General features: G+C 39.9%; 1 protein-coding gene across 2 annotated transcripts; it reads left to right on the top strand.

Moving 5' to 3' along the window:
• The first annotated feature begins 1,486 nt into the window (after positions 1-1,486).
• LOC139452812 (WD repeat-containing protein 91-like) lies at positions 1,487-21,556 on the top strand. 2 transcript variants are annotated; one of them, XM_071234433.1, is made up of 16 exons: positions 1,487-1,609; positions 2,836-3,100; positions 3,469-3,591; positions 5,179-5,261; positions 6,947-7,062; positions 8,357-8,714; positions 9,381-9,606; positions 11,653-11,684; positions 12,563-12,657; positions 13,791-13,887; positions 15,189-15,283; positions 15,656-15,803; positions 17,283-17,391; positions 18,600-18,712; positions 19,275-19,466; positions 19,728-21,556. In XM_071234433.1, exons 1-16 carry the CDS (start codon positions 1,487-1,489, stop codon positions 19,884-19,886), a joined length of 2,334 nt encoding a protein of 777 aa, XP_071090534.1. In that variant the 3' UTR covers positions 19,887-21,556. The 2 variants fall into 2 exon arrangements, with proteins under 2 accessions (XP_071090534.1, XP_071090535.1); XM_071234434.1 differs by lacking the exon at positions 1,487-1,609 and having other exon boundaries at positions 3,013-3,100; positions 3,486-3,591.
• Positions 21,557-22,092: the final 536 nt, after the last annotated feature.

Below are 22,092 nucleotides of genomic sequence, written 5' to 3'. Positions count from 1 at the left end.
GTCGTAAGAGGCGACTAACGGGATCGGGTGGTCAGGCTCGCTGACTTGGTTGATGCATGTCATCGTCTCCCAATGGCGTGGATTGATGCTCATGATGTCAATCACTGTATATTGTCTGGTCCAGGTTCGATTATTTACAGACCGCCGTCATAAAGCTGGAATAACAAACAAACAAACTATATGTGTGTATTATTCAAATCCTCCTATCCCACAAACAATGACGTCCTCGTGTCATCTACCCAGGTATCTCACATCAATCAGTAATTCAGGTCTGTTACTATGTGGAACTAGACCGCCCCCACTCCATTGTCTTTACTGTTGGTAATTTCATATTCCCGTCACACTTCCCTTATCAATACTGGTAGTTCCACAGACAAACCGCTCTGTCAGCTTGTCCGTTATAAGCACAACCCTCGTACTTTCTAGACTGGTATATATCGATTGGACTATGGGTATCCGCGGACGACTTCCGCCTTCTAACAACGATGAAGATGTCAATGTCAAATGACGCACACGGTGAACTTATATTTCGGGTTGTAGACCCACAAAATAAAACGTTTGCACCTTCTGTATTGTATACCAGCACATGCCGACAATAATGGCAATTTCACATAAAGATGAATCGTTTTCGTTTCAAATTGTATGCCTTTAGTATTGTATACCAGCACATGCCGACAATAATGGCAATTTCACATAAAGATGAATCGTTTTCGTTTCAAATTGTATGCCTTTAGTATTGTATACCAGCACATGCCGACAATAATGGCAATTTCACATAAAGATGAATCGTTTTCGTTTCAAATTGTATGCCTTTAGTATTGTATACCAGCACATGCCGACAATAATGGCAATTTCACATAAAGATGAATCGTTTTCGTTTCAAATTGTATGCCTTTAGCATTGTATACCAGCACATGCCGACAATAATGGCAATTTCACATAGAAAACGGTTTTATTTGAATCATGAAAATACAAGTTGGGGACATGGTAATTTCGCCACTATAGGGGATAGAAAAAAAGTACCAAGTATCAGTTTGAATCAGTGAATACATGGACGTTTGATTGCAGTATAAGATACCTACAGCCACCATTGAAGCGAGAATGTCCTCTCCTTATGAAACGGCATGATGGCAATGTTGATAGGTACTCTCTTCTGGACCTGATCGCACAGACCGACTCTAGAGCTATATTACCATACTTTACGACAATCGTAGTGCTGAGATGGCTTTGTGGAACAGTGCCCAATCAGTATTCAATAAGAAAAAAATATATTAGTTACTTGTGTGTATTACATATATACCCCCTACGTATGTGAACATCCCCGATAATTAAACAACCAAATCTAAACCACCTTGATTTATGAGGGAAAAATCAGTTCCCTTCTTTTTCCACTTGATATAATCAGCAAAGAGTATGCAAGTCATGAGTTATATCCCCTGATTTTAATGTTTTGAGAGGGCGCTGACACAGGCACATGATCATAAACATGGCGGCTGCAGCTGGAAGGATTGACGAACTTGTCAAAGATTATTTGCTGTTTCGTGGCCTTACACAAACACAGAAGGCTTTCGACAGTGAGCTGAAGAATGATAAGGAAAAGGGATTACGGGTAACATATATTTTGTAATTGCAAACGTGCTGTCTCGGGAACTTGCATCATTAAACAAATCGTACATTTATCATCTTAACAGATGATCTTTGTCTTCCCCAAGAGATGTGTATATTTGTTCATGATAATTCTTGTATCACTCTTGTACTGTGGGAACTTCTTAAGTTTAGACTGATCATTCTGGTGGGATGTATCATAGATGACAAACAGAGACAGATAAGATGATATAAGAGGGTCCTTATTGGGGGTGACACAAGTCAGTAGCCAGTAGAATTCTGGGGTCAGTAGTCTGTATATATTATTTAGTCTGTACAAACTTTGCAAACCGAAATCTAAATTGCGAAATCATCTCTATGTGAATGTCAGTCTGTTAGGATATCATGGGAACAGCTGGTTCTGCTTTCGTTTCATAAATCTTTTTACGATACAAATTTGACTCATCTTACGTTTACACCAGTTTTTTAAAACTCTTTTACTCTAAACAGTATACCCCATCAAGATGTTCATATATATTATTTTGTGATATTGTCGAAATTCGAGTTGGACATTGTAAACATCAAACACCAATCTCATAGACTTGATACACAAGAGTCATACATGGTATTTGGAAGGTTTTCAATGAGTTTTTGACATGTCCACCTGTAGCCAAATCAGTCTGTGTCACTTTAAATGTACTAGTCTATACTTGTACATTTTTACATGACTTTCTGCAAAATGTATCCTTCTCCCCAATACCAAAGGAAATATTACTGGACTAGAAATATTACTGTGTCCTCTTCATGTTATTGCTAGTGGCTAAAAAGCTTAAGCCATTGTGGACTGCTAAAGTATCACATGATATCAGTATGTCACAATAAATTCCCTTCTATCACACAGCAGACATTTATTACATTGTGATCTTCATGGCCACTAAGAGGTGTTTCTGTTGACAAATATTGATCTACAAGCCAGTTTGTTTGTTGTGAATGCTGCACTGAGCAGTTTCCACCTCTGTAAATAACCAAGTCCAGACTTGACAAACCAGTGATTGATATCATGTGTAACGTCTGATGTCACTGATGTATGATGACACATTCAACCTAGTCACCAAGCCATGACCCATAGTTCACCATAGTGAAAGTGGCCTGTAAATGATAAAGTATAGACCAGACAGACAAGTGACTGTTTTTTTAAAATATGACCAATATCACAAGTGATTTAAACCACATCATTATGGTCCTTTGCAGGTAGACAAAATCATCGATCAGCTTCAAGCATGTATAACCAATTATGACATGTTGAGTCTGAAGGACTACTGGGTGTACCTGAACCGCCGCCTGTTTGCCCGCCTTGAGCAACGGTACATGACGAGTGTTCGCAAGCTGGAGGTGGGGCTCCTCAAGCTGTACATCATCAACGCTGCTCAAACAAACAAGCCAGACAAGGTCGTTGAATTCTTCGAGAAGATGACACCAGAGCTACAGAACCAACCAGAGTTTCGCGAGTGGTTTGGTATGTTGTCAAGAAACTTTCATTTTTAACATATTCAATCAGTGTTCCCACTGGATTTTGAAACTGTCAGTCAGTCCTGATGGACTAAAAATTACCAGTTAATTAATGTTAAGCATTGTAGTAGTGGAGCGTGGTTAATTAAGTGGAGGAATTCTATTTCATCTGTCATGTCTTGATGTGTTTTTTGTTCAGGAGTCAAGAAAAGCAAACTATAGCATTTATAGGTAAAGTTAGCAAGGTTTTCTTTAAAAAACTAAATTAATTTTATCATCATTTATCATTGTTTATGGCCTGAAACTATTAATTAATCTGAATTTCAGCTGTCAATGCATTAATGATCAAATGTTTTAAATATCATTTGATTTCAGCCTTTCCATTTCTACAGAGCCCACAGGAGAACCCGCTTTTCTCCATGTATTTCACCAAACAATGGCAGGACACTCTGATCCTGTCTCTACACAACTTCCTCAGCGTCATCCTTCAGGCGATGCATATCCTTTTGTCCATAAGTCTGATCATTCCATTGATTGATCATGCAATGAGCACAGAGAACTGATGGACTGTATGTCCACACAAACAGTTGAAATATTCTAAATCGTGAAATTAATGCATCTCCAAAAGAATGCAACCGCTGGACCCTAGCCAAAAATACGACTCAATGTGAATGCGACACCCCCTCCTCTCAAGCATCAGTAGATTTCTATCTAAAGAAAATGTCCTCAGTCAGGTTTAGAATCCTCACCTTAATCCAACCTTACATTGATCCAATCACACACCAAATAGCACCGCTTATTAGCGATGAGTAAAGTACTTCCGCAAAAACAATACATGCAGGCTGGCTCGTGTCGGCCTTTGACGCAGTCGCAAAGAACAAAGGGTGGCGTCTGTGTGATCAGTGATGACATAAGTGAGTAGAACTCTTGTCTTGACTCCAGCAGTGACAATTCACAAGATGTAATTAGTGTTTGGATGACATTGTTTATATACTTTATATACAAGTGCTGCTCAATAAACAGTGGTGTGGAATACATCAGTGTATGTCTAAGTTGGTATTTTTGGTATCCAGAATGTCTTATTGTTGATATAAATGTGATGTTTAGAAATGCGAGCAAAGACCACTGGCATTTTTCGCATTTAATTCACGCTCGCATTAATTTCAAGATTTACAGTATTTTGATTATGATGGCACTATACATTGACTTAAGGTGTTAATCAATATCATTACTGATTGTTCTTAGGCATGAAACTAGTGTTGTGTAGACATGACATTTTCTTTGTCTTGCAATTATATATGACATTTCAAAAATGAAATCTCCCCACCTTAAGAAATCACAGGGATTGATTTCACTATATCCAAGCTACCAGTGCAGGTAACATTTCCCACCACATATTTGATAAAAGTGGAAAACTGAATTCTTTTTTAACTGGCTGCAAATCTTTTAGACTCCAGGAAACAGAAGTTCATGAAAATAGTGAAAAATACACAGGAGGTTTGAATGCAGCAGAACTAATTCTTCACAATTACCACCAGAACAGTCACTCATAAAGTGACAGTCACAACAGACACTTTGAAACGTCTTTTGAAGGTTGTTTCTGGGTATCATGATATGAAAAGCCATATACAGATTTCCCCCAAATAAAATACTGGAGCACATTTTTTCTCTTTTTCAATTCATTTAATATTCAAAATAACTGAAAACACAGAGTTTCAATTTATATGAAAATGGTGCCACCAATATTTTGGTGGTGCAACCTGATGCAGGTGGTAAAACAGAATGAAATTGTACCCTGAAACATGATCCGGTTCGTTTAGACAGACTTTTTTGCTAATGGTAATCAAATATAATATAAAAGCACCACAGAGTTGCATCCCTTGTGGATGCAGGATCCTATGATTGTGTGTTCAGGTTCCAGATTTGCCCCGATTATGTTTCTCTGTTTATTTGGTAGGGTGGTGTAAACTCACTCATAGTCACTCTGATGTGAAAGTGATGGAAATATGAAAGTAATTAGTAATAATAACATTATGAGGATAAGTGATCACGATGCCATGCCAGTTTAATCCTTGACACACTCACCTGTACCAACACTGCTGAGTTTTGAGCATGAGTTTCGTAGGATGAAGCTGCTTCAGGAGGAAAACGCCATGCTGAAACACAAGGTAGGTGTGAACATCTGTGGTAACTGCCTGAGCAGCGACCTAATTAAAATCAGATCTTTTCTCGGATCTGACACCTCTCTGTGTGAAGGTCACGGGTGGTGAACCCTGAGCGAACTTTAGACTGCCAAATGTAAATCATGTTCGTTGTTGAGCCAATCAGATGTCAGCTTTCAAAAACCATTTGGTTTCATTTCTTAACCACCTCCATTTTGAAATTTGATTTTAACACAAAGTATTTAGAGAACCTGCACAGAGAACACAAGTATTTCTTCAATAGTACTCCCTTTAGTATACATGTAGTTCCATGGCACTCAGAAATATCAGTGTAGAAGGTGTAGTTTTTGTTTTTCCATTATGAGCTGGTCATTTTAAGTTTTTTTCGAGGTGAAGAAATCATATATGGTGGTCTGAATGCTTCACTCACTTGTATGGAGAATGTAGAAGCCTGAATGCTGATTGGATGAACGCAACCACCAATTGAAAACTTGTCAGATTTTAATTCTGATTTTAATGAGATTGGTGTGAGCACATATTGTACATGATGTAGATTTCAGTTTCAGTGATACCAGTAGTAGAATTAAGGTGTGCACAGTCTCGAGGTTATATAGGTGTTGGGTACATGTGCAGATATGTAGTAAATTGTAGTATTAGAGCACAGATTTATCTGATTTAATCAAAATCATCATCTATCTATCGCTTTAATGGGATAAATAGAATAGGTCTTCAGCAACCCATGCTTGCCGTAAAAGGCGTCTATGCTTGTCGTAAGAGGCGACTAACGGGACCGGGTCGTCGGGCTTCCTGACTTGGTTGATGCATGTCATCGTTCCCAATTGCATGGATCGATGCTCATGATATCAATCACTGGATTGTCTGGTCCGGACTCAATTATTTCCAGACCGCCGTCATATAGCTGGAATATGGCTGAGTGCGGTGTTAAACAACAAACAAACCAACCAACTTTGTTCAGCGGTAATGAGTACTAAGATCTGATTTTAATGAGATTGATTCCTTACTTTACTATTGCCGAAAATAAATTAACACTCGATTACAACATAGTTATTGGGGTATAGGTTGGGCATAGTGGTCCTAGCATAGTAGCAAGTTTTACAGAAGTCATTCAAACCAATTCTACATTGATAAAACCCTCTACCCCTTCACTGCTATAGCTACGTATCAGAGAGTGATCTCTGTCACTATGTATTCCCCTATTCACTTAAACGGCACATAATTTGGCTGGCTCGTGTGTTGTTTGATTGGATGGCAATTTCTAGTCTCATGCCATTGAAATCAGTCTGGAAAGGGAGCGATGGTGGGAAAGGGGCCTGGAGTATTTATCAAAATAGAATGGTGATGTAGTAAGCTGGAAATGTTTAGGATGTTTTTAACCCTCTTTGTTGTCCGCTGTCTCAAATGATGTGATGTATTACCGTATATCAGTCTAGCTTATTACCGAGATGTTGCAGAAACTGTGCTTCAGTTTGACCTGTGGCACTGATTACACAATGTCTAGATTTACATTGAAAATGGACAGCAACGAGGGAGTCGTCCCTATTAGCATGATAAGAAGAAATATAAACTACACAATATCAAAATATCCTTTCCAAACATAACAAACAGTTTAGTCCGTGTTTGGACACCCTGAGGAGTGTCCCCCTTCTTACCGAGTCTGGTCCTCCTCACAGGTGATGTTGATGAGTCAGCAGGCCGAGGCAGAGCAGCAGCAGAAGGAACAGGACATGCCCTCAGAGATCCTAACTTCAGCGTCAGACCTCATCTACGACTTCTCGGGACTTTCGGAGTGAGTTCGGAAAATATATGTCCAGTTTCTCATGACCAAATCTCCCATAGAAATGTCACTGCCCCTGAATATTTTTGTGTATTAAAGCATTATTCAGAAACAACTTTTTCAATTAAAAGTTTTGCTGTTGCACCGCGTAACAACGCTTTTCTCTGAAAATGACATTCATAAAATGTCAGATTTGCAAGGAACTCAAACTGTGGCCATCTCTTCATTCTTCGGGGTGCATGGCTTAATGAGCATTTGGTCCAAGTTTACCCTTTAGGTTCTTACCTAGTAAACAAATAAAATCTTCTCTCCCAGTCAGTTTTGAAAAATATCATGCAAAACAAGAATATTTTTAACTAAATCATGCAAAACAAGAATACTTTTCCTGGCCTCACTAGCTATTGTCACTAAACATCTAAGACCTACATCACTTCAGGCTTTCCTCCCAGTAAGCTGATACGCCGTGATATAACTGGAATACTGTTGCACGGATGTCAAGCGAGAAACAGTGTCTTTGCTGTGTAATCTCTTCTTCCCAAGGCAAGGGAGTTAACTGACTATGAAAGTCCAGTTTCCACCCTTGCCGAACTAGGCTGGATTTCTGGGCTAGATGTGTAATCTAAGCACTCAGTGATCCTGTTTGCTGAGCACTTGATGGTTTCCCTCCTGCTGGAGTCTGGCTGCTTGATTTATGGGTAAAAATAGTGACTACACTGTGGCTGTAAAATTTTACGGGTGATGGAGTAGTGTAGTGTATATACCAGTGAAGTATTAATGATGGACGACTGGGCCACCCGTGCCCCAAAGCATACTAGATAGGGATACAGGAGAACATTGATATAACGAACTACAACATGTACAAGGGACCAGAGAAATCAGTTTCTCATATATGTTGTTCTTTACCTAAATAATTGCAGCATTGAATTGTATTAGCAGTGAGCACTTCAAAGTATTCAATTAATAACTTTTCATAATGTTTTTTAATAACATTAAATTTTTAGAACATTTTTCATGAAACATGTATTGAGCATTTCATGATTAACAGTCGGGAAGATGTATAGTAGGTAATTTTGCTCTGGCCTCGTGGACATAATTATTTATCCATCAGTACTTGTCCCGTCCGATGACTTACAGGAACTCAAAAAACCAGTTGACATTCATACTAAACACAACACAAAGTACATGCTGTGTACATGGTATATGTGTGTGTGTAAGTTTCGTTTTTGTCGTTGGTCATTATAACTAAAGAAAAGAGGTGATTTTTGAAAAAGAGTTGTTATTGAAAATGTATTTTATTTTAAATCAGGGACACTACAATTCAAGAGAAACAACAGAAGACTCGCCGCTTCCCTCTACACCTGACCTCCCCTCTGATTGGTCGGAGGAAAACAGAGGTGATACTTACTAAAGCCGACCCCAAGCCGACTAAAATTGTCTCCAAAGTAACTCACCCTATCACCCAGCCTCCGAAGCCATCCCTCAGGAGAGTATCACAAAGTGTAGCATCCTCAGCGCCACAGACCGGCTTTCAGATGGCAGGTGGTCCTGTTGCCATGACAACACCTGAAATAGTGGCGCCACCTAGGAATAGAATAAATGCTGGAGAGTATGAAAAGCAGAGAAAGGAACTACTTGGGTTTGATCCCAAAAAGTCAAATGAAAAGGTATATGGAATATTTAGGACATTGAATGGTCTGTACTGATCTGTGAAAATGTTTCCTCTGTTTCCAAGTTTATTAACAGTTGTTTGTTATATTTCTGCATGTTTTTCCTTTAGCATCTTAACAAACTTATGATTCTTTTTGTGTTTAAGCCAAAAAGAATTAATCCTTTATCCCACAAGGGATTTGTCCTTGAGTACCCACAGATGAAGAAAAATGCTCTGTGTTTTCTCTCCTCAACTTGATGCAATACCCCATTAAGGCTAAAAATAATATAGGCTTGGTTCTCAGGCACCACCCGCATCATCATAAAGTCTGCCGCACGTTTTGTTTTTATTTCCATTTTAAAAAAAATATAAAAATCCTAATAGTTAAATACAATGCACAAACAAAATTAAAACAGAAACAAAAACGAAACGTGCAATGAACTTTATCGTGTTTATGATGATGTGGGCAGTGCCTGAGAACCAAGACTATATTTTTTTTAGCTTTACATAGTCCCTCTGTAGATTCATGCTTCATGAGATCACATCAGTCGGTCTTTAATGTACACAGATACATTGAATAGTTTATGTGATGGTACTAAAAAAATATATAAGGACCTTCTGTCTCATATTTGATTAAACATAGATAAGTGTATTAATCAAGTTTTTGTGGTGTATGTTATAGAAAGCAGAGGTAAAGCCCTATGTGCCAGAGGATCCACCCCCATCCTCAACCCCAACGTCAGCAAACACTCAGACAGCCCCACCCTTTGGGGGTGCCCGCCGACCTCACCCCACCCCACCCGTCAGTCCAGCGAAGACTATCAGCAGTGAGCCGGAGAAGGTCAAGTCAGTTGACATGCCAGATACAGCCTCTGTTGGATCCTTGGAAGGGGTAGCCAATATTCCAGGTAACAAGTGATCCATGGAAGGGGTAGCCAATATTCCAGGTAACAATTGATCCATGGAAGGGGTAGCCAATATTCCAGGTAACAAGTGATCCTTGGAAGGGGTAGCCAATATTCCAGGTAACAAGTGATCCATGGAAGGGGTAGCCAATATTCCAGGTAACAATTGATCCATGGAAGGGGTAGCCAATATTCCAGGTAACAAGTGATCCATGGAAGGGGTAGCCAATATTCCAGGTAACAATTGATCCATGGAAGGGGTAGCCAATATTCCAGGTAACAAGTGATCCATGGAAGGGGTAGCCAATATTCCAGGTAACAATTGATCCTTGGGAGGGATGGCCAATATTCCAGTTAACAAGTGATCCATGGAAGGGGTAGCCAATATTCCAGGTAACAATTGATCCTTGGGAGGGATGGCCAATATTCTAGGTAACAAGTGATCCTTGGAAGAGGAAGACAATATTCCAGGTAACAAGTGATCCTTGGAAGGGGTAGCCAAGATTCTAGGTAACGCTTGATCCTTGGAAGGGGTAGCCAATATTCCAGGTAACAAGTCATCCTTGGGAGGGATGGCCAATATTCCAGGTAACAATTGATCCTTGGAATATGTGGAAGGGGTAGCCAATATTCCAGGTAACAAGTGATCCTTGGAAGGTGTAGCCAATATTCCAGGTAACAATAGATCATTGGATGGGGTATCTAATATTCCAGGTAACAATAGATCATTGGATGGGGTATCTAATATTCCAGGTAACAAGTGATCCTTGGAAGGGGTAGCCAATATTCCAGGTAACAATTGATCCATGGAAGGGGTAGCCAATATTCCAGGTAACACGTGATCCTTGGAGAGTGTAGCCAATATTCCAGGTAACAAGTGATCCTTGGAAGGGGTAGCCAATATTCCAGGTAACAATAGATCATTGGATGGGGTAGCTAATATTCCAGGTAACAATTGATCCATGGAAGGGGTAGCCAATATTCCAGGTAACAAATGATCCTTGGGAGGGATGGCCAATATTCCAGGTAACAATTGATCCTAGGAACATGTGGAAGGGGTAGCCAATATTCCAGGTAACAAGTGATCCTTGGAAGGTGTAGCCAATATTCCAGGTAACAATAGATCATTAGATGGTGTATCTAATATTCCAGGTAACAATAGATCATTGGATGGGGTATCTAATATTCCAGGTAACAAGTGATCCTTGGAAGGGGTAGCCAATATTCCAGGTAACAATTGATCCATGGAAGGGGTAGCCAATATTCCAGGTAACAATTGATCCATGGAAGGGGTAGCCAATATTCCAGGTAACAAGTGATCCTTGGAAGGGGTAGCCAATATTCCAGGTAACAATAGATCCTTGGATGGGGTAGCTAATATTCCAGGTAACAAATGATCCTTGGGAGGGATGGCCAATATTCCAGGTAGCAAGTGATCCTTGGAAGGGGTAGCCAATATTCCAGGTAACAAGTGATCCTTGGAAGGGGTAGCCAATAATCCAGGTAACAATTGATCCATGGAAGGGGTAGCCAATATTCCAGGTAACAAGTGATCCTTGGAAGGGGTAGCCAATATTCCAGGTAACAATACATCTCTCTATCTTGGTACATGTGGTATATGTTCAAGTGTCTTTTTATCTTCATAATACTGGTATTTTCATATCAATGTATGCCTTTAGATATTATTATATCATGCCTGCATTTCTGCTTTTAACTTAAATGTGTTCCAATGAACAGAGAACATTTTGGGCCTGGTTACCTACGGTGCCATGATTCATTGTCCAGAGTTGCATCCCTTTAGTCATGACAGATTCCTATGATTGTGGGTTCGAATCCCAGTTTCACCTTGATTACACAACACCAAATCCATGCTTTTTAGTTTCATAAGTGGTTAAACTCTGAGACTTGCATCATTTTGTCTTTATTTCCCCATTAATATGATTAAGCTGCCATGTTAAGATATATCTGAGAAACGGTTGAAAAATGTTTAACCCCACACACTGTCATCATGTGATCATAAGCTAAGATGCATGTTTATGTTTGTTACAGAAGGAGATTGTCCTTTCCTGTTGTTAAGTCAGGTATGTCTGCTAAACAAATATTTCATTCTCTTGTCTCATCAACAAGTTGCATCGTCTCCTTTGTCAGTTAATGTGGTTATTCCGGCAGGCACAGGTAGCTCGGCTAATCAGGTCAGGTGGGTCCTGGGAAAGACTCGGGTACCCACAGGACTCCCTGGGTCCATGCTTTGTCACGTGACATATTGTATTATGACAAAAATTCATTGTAACTCTATGGTTACACTACATGTCCCTAATGTTCCCCTTTTTTTTCTGACTGTGCGCGTATTTCTTGGAATTTCACATGAAGTCATCTTCAGTATATGCATCACCAGATCATTGTATGCGTGTATCTGAACGCTTTTAGCATTTTAGACGCTTTTATCGAACTGACAGATGTAACGAACTTATTTTTTTGTCCCTAATATTTGCTATAGTTATGCAATATATTTGCTTATAACAAACAATAGTTATGAGGAACTAAAATTAGTGGTCCCTTTGAGTTCATTATGACCGTAGTTTACTGTATGTTTTGCCAGGGCAACGGTCAAACTATTCCCAAGTGGACATTTTGTATCCAACTCTTGAGACCTACAGGATGGGGTCGGGTAATAGGGGGTCGTGCACCTGGTGGTAAATTTGGATTCGTCCCAGCCCTTGAGGTTATGCTTAAAATCAGACAGGTCCATCCTCTAAGCTAGGAGCTCATTTTCTTTACAATCATGTGGGTCCTGGTCAATTATTGGAAGGAGACATTGTGGTGGGGAGAACCTTTAAGGTTCCTTGTTTTGTAGGTGGCTTGGGAGAGAACCCCTTTGACTCATCCAACTGTACATAAAAAATATGCTTAAACAAATTATTGTTTGTATGTTTACTGATCTGGAAACATGTGTTTGCAGGATGAGTACGCAGAACATCACTCGGCCATATCTTATGGGAAGTTCAGTGTTTCGGGGCAGTACATCGCCAGTCTAGATGCTGATGGTGTGGTCAAGTACGTAGTTCATGTTCATGAGCCGTTGTCAGTGTTGTCACTGCTGTATTGTTTGATAGGCATTACTTAGAAGTTGATTGAGGACAAGGTAGACACAATTTATGGATAATAAGACAGAAAACCAATTAAACAGGATTAAGTATACATAGGTGGGCTGATTATTGCTTAGTGAGTTCATAGTAGGCGGATGGGATGAAATAGTCTTGATCTCTGTTTAATTGACTTCCTGTCTTACTGGCTTCCTCATCACGTGTTCTCTGTCCATCATGTGTTACAGTATTATCCTTCTGTTGTCATTACTCAACCTACTCATGTTAATCTCTCTTTTGTTACACAATTGTTGTTACTGTTGATCCTCCACCTGCCCTATATATTCTGGGGGCACGGAAGGCCCAGTCTTCTAAGGCGCCGCGATTCGCTGTGCAGAGTTGCTTCCCTTGGGCACGCCAGAAACCTATGATTGTGGGTTGGAATCCCTGTTCGCCCCAATTATGTTTCTAGGTTTGTCAGCACCATACTCGTACTCGTGGGTTTCACCAAAGTGGTAAATGTCTGAGACCTACACCACTTCGGGCTTTCCTCTCAGTAACAACAGGAGGTTGTGCAGTATTCTCAACATACTCATCAGCTCTACAACATTTCATCAGATGCTGTAGATGCTAGACTAATCAGAGTTATCTCCCTTTCTTGAACTGTTGGCATCATCTATGTTGTCTGTAATGTAGAATGTATAGTTGTAACATGTTGGTTCAATGTAATTGATTAATATCAGTCAAAATTCATGCAAGAACATTTGACTTGACTTGAAGAATTAACTTCAGTGATTTTGCGTTTATCATGATTATGGAGGTGTAAACGTGTAAACATGATAAATGTAAAAACTTTAGACAACAATACAAATTTGTTTCAGCTCAATAATTCAACACAAGCCCCTGCCCATTCTATTAACAGCCAATCAGGGAAGAGCATTCCTAGGCAGGCATGGCCAAATTTTTTCTCAATTTATTGAAATTTATATAAAAAGAATTGATTGGGTAGCCAATCAAATGCCATGGAATCATGTGCAATTTATTTATGAAGATGTAAAAGGATATAGTATTTGTTGAAATTCCACGGACATCTCATCTCTTCAGAGTTTGGACCTGGAGTCCCCAGCCAGCGACCACGGCAACCGTGATGTCCAAGTCAGCTTTCCTGTCCCTGGAGTGGGCCAGCAAGTCTGACAGATGGGTGAGTACCTCCAGTGTGTGTGATTGTGTAGCGTGATTCATTGTGCACACCAAAGTAGCTGATGGGTATTCTAGGTTAGAACAGGTCCCCAGCAACCTACGCTGGTTGTAAGTGGCGACTTAATGGATCAGGTGACTTGGTAGATAGCGTGTCATCGTTGTCTGACGGAGTGGATAGTTGCTCATAATATCAATTCTCTGGTCCAGATTTGATTATTTACATGCTAAGAATGTTGTCCCTGTTACATGTAGGAAATAAACAAAACTCCAGAATATTTGTGTTAATATTGAGAGCACACTTTGCATTCAAAGTGATATGAAATGGATGAGAATATACATATGATGCAGAGGAAATGTGAGTTACTGGATTTCAGGAATAACATTTGAAAACTTGCTTCAGGCATGTTGTCTCTTTGATGCAAGAGTTAATGGTAAATTGGTCCTGGAATTTCTATTTTCAGTAAACTTAAAATATGATTCATGTGAGATTATGTCATGATGCAATGTTTGTCAGTTTTTTATCATTATGTTAAATTATTGCTATCCAAACTTAAATGAAACCTTTTGTTTTCAAAGGAAATTCCAGAATCGTATAAAAGCATTGTTTATGCAATTTAAATCTGTGAAAACAGCATTAGAAATTGTCACTAGTCCTGTAGTCCTGGCTTAACTGCCCAATAGTTAAGGTATCATAAGGACGAGCAGAATTTGCCATTTTTAAGGGGTTTGCTATATGTTTTCATTATAAGGAGTAGTGGACTAGTTTAATTTTGCATACCAATAAATTGAGTAATATTCAATGTATTCATGAACATGATGAATTACAGAGCTTCATGCTTCATCTTTTTTCTGAGTGTATGCTAAAGCAGAAATAAGATGCTATCGAGCAGACAGTGTTGTTTCTGAGCGTATGCTTAAGGAGAAAGAAGATGATATCAAGCAGACAGTGTTTTTTTCTGAGCGTATGCTTAAGCAGAAATAAGATGATATCATGCAGACAGTGTTTTCTCTGAGCGTATGCTTAAGCAGAAATAAGATGCTATCAAGCAGACAATGTTGTTTCTGAGTGTATGCTTAAGCAGAAATAAGATGCAATCATTCAAGCAGACAGTGTTTTTTCTCTGAGTGTACGCTTAAGTAGAAATTAGATAATGTCAAGCAGACAGTGTTTTCTCTGAAGTGAGTCAAACATGGGATTCCCTTTGCGTCTTATATTGCAAGGTTAGCGTAAGTTGAATGTATTCAATTGTTTAAAGCTGTCAACATAAGAAAGGAGATCCATCGTCTTTCTATTTCTTCCAGCTTCTGTTGGGCAACCGTACAGGAAATATCCGATTGTTTGATGTCAAAGAGATCAAAACATTTCGTGAAGTTCAAGCAGATCAGAGTTATCCCAGGTATGAAACAGGGGAAGATTGGGTACAGTTTACTGTTGGGGTTATTCCATATGTTAAACACCCAAATCCAAGGATAGCAGGAGTTGGGCCAATACTATGAACCATATTTCTTTCAAAAAGAAGACATTTATAACTGCATGTGACTAGTTTTGATCATGAGTAGTTTCAGAAAAAATGTCTTCAAAGCTGTTTTTCAGGTACAGAACTTCATTGCTTCATTGAGGCACAGTTCATGAAAGAATCCAATTTGTGGGATTGTATTTTAAAGTGTTTGGGAGATAAACGTACTGTGTTTGCCATTTAGAGTTATGTTAACTGTAGATTTGCTGTTATGTTTTGTGTGATGAGGATGACGTTCCTTGTTTGTCCTAGGATCATCAACATCACAGCTAACCCTGTGGGCATGAGTTTTGTGTGTTCAGCCACAGTACAGCGTCTCCGCAGTGGGTCCACGGACACCTCTGTCATGGCTAAACCAGGAAAACTCATGTTGTGGGATCTCCGCACAATGAAGATGGATGTAAGATATGTTTCTGCAGCTTCATGACATAGCAGCAGAATATACATCTGCCACATTGATTCATTTTTGTGTTACAGAATCAGTGGTTTCTGAAATGGTACAGAGCTCTAGATAACTTTTTGAGCAATTGAGCTTTTACTCGAGGGTTTCTATTACATTTTTCATTGGGTGACCAATATTTTTTCACTCATCTTTTCATCACTCTATTGTGTTTTTCTCAAAATGAGCTAAGATTTTGAGATTTAAAAATAATAAACAAAAATGTCTTAGATGTATATAAGGGTTCTAAGTTAGAACCCTTATATACATCTAAGACATTTTTGTCTTTATTTTAAACCGGACATTTGAGATTCCCAATCGGACATGTCCGGCGCATATGACGGTTTCCGGACCCCTGGTTCTAACATAAGGCTTGACTCGGAAAGTAAATTAGCTCGTAATTTTGTTTCGGAAATTAGCTCTGTTGTATGCATGCTGAAAAAGCATCATTGGGTATTTACACATGCTGTTATAATTCATTTCAATTTTTCATTTAATGCATGCATTTCTGTACGCAAGTTAATTGAAAGTAATCAGGGTTTTGAATATTTGGGGGACGAGGGGTATTTTACGCAAATATGCAGCTTATTTGTAGCTCTGATGGTAATTTGTCATTAGCATCAATAATCTTTCCTGAAAAGACCATTTTTGTAAATCTTAAATTGATGGGATTGTCTAGTTAAGACTCCATTATTTACAGGCCACCATCATTACCTTGACTATTGCCGTGTTCAGCATTTCAGCACATACACATAAAACTACTTGTGAGACATGTAAAGCTAATTGTCATTAATATGTTTACAGACAACTAAATAAATCATTCATGTATTATTAAAAGTTAAGTTACCGAAATAGACAAAACTCTGAATACAATGATGTCCAAAGACTAGTTCGTTTTGTCATATCTGAATCATTGCTTGAGGTTAGAACTGTTAGAAAATTCCGGGGTAGAAATGGTCTTCAGCAATCCATGCTTGCCATAAAAGGCGACTATGCTTGTTGTAAGAGGCGTGAACGGGATCGGGTGGTCAGGCTCGCTGACTTGGTTTGATGCATGTCATCGATCCCAATTGCGTGGATCAATGCACATGATATTAATCACTGGATTGTCTGGTCCAGACTCCATTATTTACAGACCGCCGTCATATAGCTGGAATATTGCTGAGTGCGGTGTTAAACTACAAACCAAACCAAACCAAACCAAAACTAGAACTGTTAGCTGTAGGCTGAGTTATATCTGAACTTCTGTACATGAACATTGACACAGTATGATTGCGTAAGGGTTGCATCTGTTGGCTATGGCTGTATCACATCGGGAGTAAACTTTGTATCATAAGGTATCATTGACCTTGATGGCAGCCATTAGAATGAACCAATCCTGTGATGTACCCAGTCTTTGTGTGGAAGATGTCTGAAGGTGCGGACTATTTTTGTTGACAGAAACAGCTCCCATTGGAACCGACCCCTGTGGCCATCAACTGCTGTCAGTACAACCATAATGGTCAGTTGTTGATGACTGGAGCTGCTGACGGCAGGATCAGGATATTCGGTCAGTATCTCCATTAGGGCAGGGTGGGTAACTCGGGTGCTCGGGTCGGGTGGGGTGGGAGTAGGACCCGGGTACCCTCAGGACTACCTGGACCCATGGTTTGTCATGTGATAACTCCATGGTTACACAACAAGTCACAAATGTTCACATTTCTTTCTGACCAAGCACACTTTCCTTTTGACTTGTATATGTTTGAGTAAGGATAAGCTTCAGACAACTTCAGTGATCTGATCGTTTGAAACATGTATCAAAATAGTTTTTGCCAGAGCTGCAGTAAATTCCCAATCAGACATTTTGTTCCCTACATTTGGACCCATCGCGGGCCTAATCTCCACCCGTGGCGAGTCTGTGTTAGGTCCTCAGTCCATTATCTGAGAGGTGACTAAATGGATCAGGGAGTCGTGGTTTATTTGCGTGTCATCGTACCCTGATGGTGAGGGATGTTGCTCATAACGTCATTCATTGGTTTGTTTGGTACCAACTCGATTATTTGCCGGGGGTAGTAATACTGTTGAATATTGCTGCATGTGGCATTAATGGGAAGTGTTACCTGTTTCGCAGGAAAGAAAATCCTTTGCAGGAAAGTATTTCCACTCTCCTAACATGTTTAATTCCATGAAAGTGTAACCTTTACGTACGCTGAGCCCTTTCTATGGAATCTTGTCACATCGTTAATCACATTAACCACTCTGCCAAATGTTGTGAGTGTTTGTTTTGTGTGTGCATTAATTAAGGATAAGATAAATGGATGAACAACTTCTTTAATACAATTTGGAGCGACATTTGGTGAAGGTTTTACCACGTTATCCAACATCATTCCTAATTGTATGAAGTTGTTCATCCATATATCTTATCCTTACTTAGTACTCTAGAGTTGCGTCCCTTGGGCACACCAGAAACCTATAAATTGTGGGTTCGAGTCCCGGTTCGCCTCGATTATGTTTCTAGCTCTGTCAGCATCATACCCCTGCTCGTCGGTTTTACCGAAGTGGTAAACGTCTAAGACCTGCATCACTTCAGGCTTTTTTCCCACATAAAGTTGACACGCCGCGATATAACTGGAATACTGTTAAAAGCGGCATTAAACCCAACTCACTCATTCTAAATGCCTCTCAAAGAAGTTTGCATTAATTAGGTGAAAGGGTAGAAAACTGAATGGTTTTCCCTTTAATTGTACAGTGTGTGTATGATGGGTAATTGTGTTCCAGATATCCAACAACAGAAGTGTATCACCCAATGGCCAGCCCATGATGGGGAGGTCCACTCCGTACAGTTCAGCTCCGATGAGACGTCCTGCTTCAGTATGGGAGGGGATGGGAAGGTATGGGCCATAACAGTGTGGTAGATGAGTAAAGACAATAGTCGACAAGAGGAAAGAGTCACAACATGAGACACTGTCAGCATTATCCACCCAATGATTGTAATCAAAGAAAAGTCACAGTAACATTGAGATTGTGAGTGGTTGAAGTGTTCTGGGTAGAAGGCCCGGGTTCCATTCCCACATCGGTACAGTGTGTCGACCCATCTCATGTGTTCCCTGCAGGAATATTGCTGAAAGCAGCATAAACCATACTTACTAATAGCCAGTGCAATGAAACCTGTATAATTTTATGCACAAGAAAAGGTTGAATTAAGTATGATGACACAAGTATCATATGTATTATTGTATGTATTGATACTTGAAGTAAAAAACATCAAAACTCATTGTGGCGTGAATAATGTCACCCCCTTCTAGACAGCTGTGTTTCTTGGGAAAAGGGTGCACACTTTACTCAAGAAAATATGTTAAGTGTATCGTGGCACTCATACACTAGGAAACAGAAAGTGCCAGTTTGATAATAGCACAATGAAGTTCTGATACATCTGTGCTGACTTACTTCCAGTTTATACAATGGAATATCCACAAGACTGGCACGATAGTCCGAGAGTTGGCGATCCACCAGGGAGCCGCACTGCCATTCCTGGCCACCAGTCCCACGGGGAACAAGGAAGTACCTCGAGGGAGACTGTTCGCGTTTGACCCCGAGGGCCAGTACATACTCACCTGTGATAAAAACAAGGGAGTCCTGTATCAGGTAAACATGTACAATATCTTGCCATGCCCTCTTACATATGTTAAGATTTGAATGATAACCCATTCTGTTATTGATAACCCATGCTGTTAAAGTGAATGATAACCCATGCTGTCAAAGTGAATGATAACCCATGCTGTCAAAATGAATGATAACCCATGCTCTATCAAGGTGAATGATTACCTGTGTCCACTCACTCACCCAGCTGCCCACTCACTCACTCAAGGCACCCACCCACATGACAGTAATGTTCCTCTGTTCCAGACCCGAGAGGCTGACCCTGGCATAGCGAAGATGATGGAGCTTCAAGGTCACAAGAGCGCAGTCACAACCGTAGACTGGTCACCGTCTGTGGACACCAGAGTCTGTCTCATGGGGGCCATGGACGGAAAGATAAAAGTGTCAACTTTGCTGTCACAGTGAACAAAGATGCCAAGCGTTTACAGTTTTTCGAAACCACAATACTCTACTTAAATGTGATACTGTGACGTGATGTAAAGACATTATTGAGCCAATGAGACAAACAGTTTTCTAATGTAAACCGATGTTGCAATTCTACACGTTCTTAGTGTTAAAAAAGATGTTACATAATTTTTATTTATGCAATATTTCATATTTCAAGGTCACACTGTATTACATGAAGAAGCTGATGACACCTTGATTCAACTATGAACAACACATATGTTCAGGATGATTATTCAAATACCTAGGTGCATTTATCTAGATGTTGAGAATGACCTGTTCAGTCTTTGAGAGTACTTTGAGTATTTGGAAGTGATGAGCAGATCCTTTTATTGAGGGTGGTACTGAATCAGGAATTACAGTAAAACCCTGTTTGTCCGGATGATGTTGATCTGGACACCCTGCCCCCAAACGATTACCATGTAGAACATCCATCATGGTAAAAGGTCATTTGGGTGTGTAACGTCACTGTCTGGATCAACAGGGCTTAACTTCAGTCAGATTTATTCCAGACGATGTGGCAATAAATGCAGTGTTTTCTACCTGACAAATATGCCCTGATCACAGATTTTGTGTGTCCTCATCACACTGCTAGTCAGTTTCCAAAACAGGGTACATGGAAAACAAGTACAATCTATGGGCTTCCCTTCCCCATGATGCTGGCATACTGGATTACTGAGATGCCAGTCGTTACCTTTTTGTGCAGAATTCCTACAATATTTGGAACCAAATTCAAACAAATGTTTAAGTGGAATATGTTATGAATTTTGTCATACAAACATTGCCAGTGATGCAAAAGATATATCTTTGTCAAAACCATGCACTCAATTATGCTAATAATGACTCCTGAAGTTTTGTAGTACAAATATAAGACCCAAGTTATCCCAGACATTCAAAGTGGCCTATATTTGGGGTTGTCATCTCAAACTCACAAACTCACCGGACCTCTGAAGATCTGGTTTAGCACAGTTCTTCAGCAACCCATGCTTGTCGTAAGAGGCGATTAACAGGATCTGGTGGTCAGGCTCGCTGACTTGGTTGGTTGATCCCAATCGAGTAGATCGATGCTCATGGTGTCAATCACTGGATAGTCTGGTTTAGACTCTGTTACAGACTGCCATCAAATAGCTGGAATATTGCTGAGTGTGACACACAAACAAACAAACAAAACACTCACGCAGAGTGGCCTGCTTACACAAATGTACTCCATTTGTTGAAGTTCAGATTCTAAACTTGAAAGGACAATGGGTGGCCTAGTGGTTAACTTTCGCTTATCAAACTGTAAACCTGGGTTTGATTCCCCACATGGATACAATGTGTAAAGTCCATTTCTTAAGTCCGTCACTGTGATACTGACGGAATAGTGCTAAACATTCTATCATCTGTTGAATATGTGACACTGACAGTGCAGTTAGGTTGATGATGTGATAGCTTGTTTGTATAAAGTCATTGAATGGTGCTTATTTATGAGTCTGACCTTGAAAGATTAAATATTGAATTGTTGATCGTTTGTCAGTTACTGGTGTTGTCCTGGCAACAAATGTATAACCTGAACATGTATATTTTGTGTGTTATAATGTATGACATTGGAGCAACCATGAACCACATTCCAGGGCGCGCTGCAGGACAGAACAGCTTTGTGCAATAAATACATTGTCAGAACATATATGTGTTACGAACTTCTATATTATGTAATGAACTGGACTGACGTTATTTCTCAGTTCTGATGTATTCCCGCGGTTCACTTCTGCATCCACGTCACGTGATCAGTATAAGGTGTCAAATTACCAATTGGAGGATCTGCTGCCAATCACATTGGAGAGACCGATCAAGGTTCTGAACGTCTCCATGTGGTAGTTGTGACTGTTCAGGTTGTCTGCCCAGCAAGGCCCACACTAATTGGGGCTACGGATAGTTCCATGAGAAAAGGTTGCGGATTTGCGTTGTAAGGTTTACAGGTCGAAAACAAAAACCGGCGGTGGCTGTTGTCGGTCTGAAATCCTTATTCAAAGTTCACCTTTTGTTGAAATGCAAAATACTTTTTTGGAGGTAAGTTTGTTTGTGTGTTTCTTGTTTAACGCCGCACTCAGCAATATTCCTGCTATATGACGGCGGTCTGTTAATAATATTATCTGGACCAGACAATCCAGTGATTGACAACATGTGC

Source organism: Haliotis cracherodii, unplaced genomic scaffold (genome assembly GCF_022045235.1).
Source record: "Haliotis cracherodii isolate W230 unplaced genomic scaffold, xgHalCrac1.p SCAF_9, whole genome shotgun sequence".
Taxonomy (NCBI): domain Eukaryota; kingdom Metazoa; phylum Mollusca; class Gastropoda; order Lepetellida; family Haliotidae; genus Haliotis; species Haliotis cracherodii.
This window is presented reverse-complemented; position numbering and strand designations above follow the sequence as displayed.

Coding starts and splice junctions, on each gene's coding strand:
- LOC139452812 (XM_071234433.1), top strand. CDS start 1,487: ATGGCGGCTGCAGCTGGAAGGATTGACGAACTTGTCAAAGATTATTTG. Junction 1,610..2,835: donor ATAAGGAAAAGGGATTACGG/GTAACATATATT, acceptor GGTCCTTTGCAG/GTAGACAAAATCATCGATCA. Junction 7,063..8,356: donor GACTTCTCGGGACTTTCGGA/GTGAGTTCGGAA, acceptor ATTTTAAATCAG/GGACACTACAATTCAAGAGA.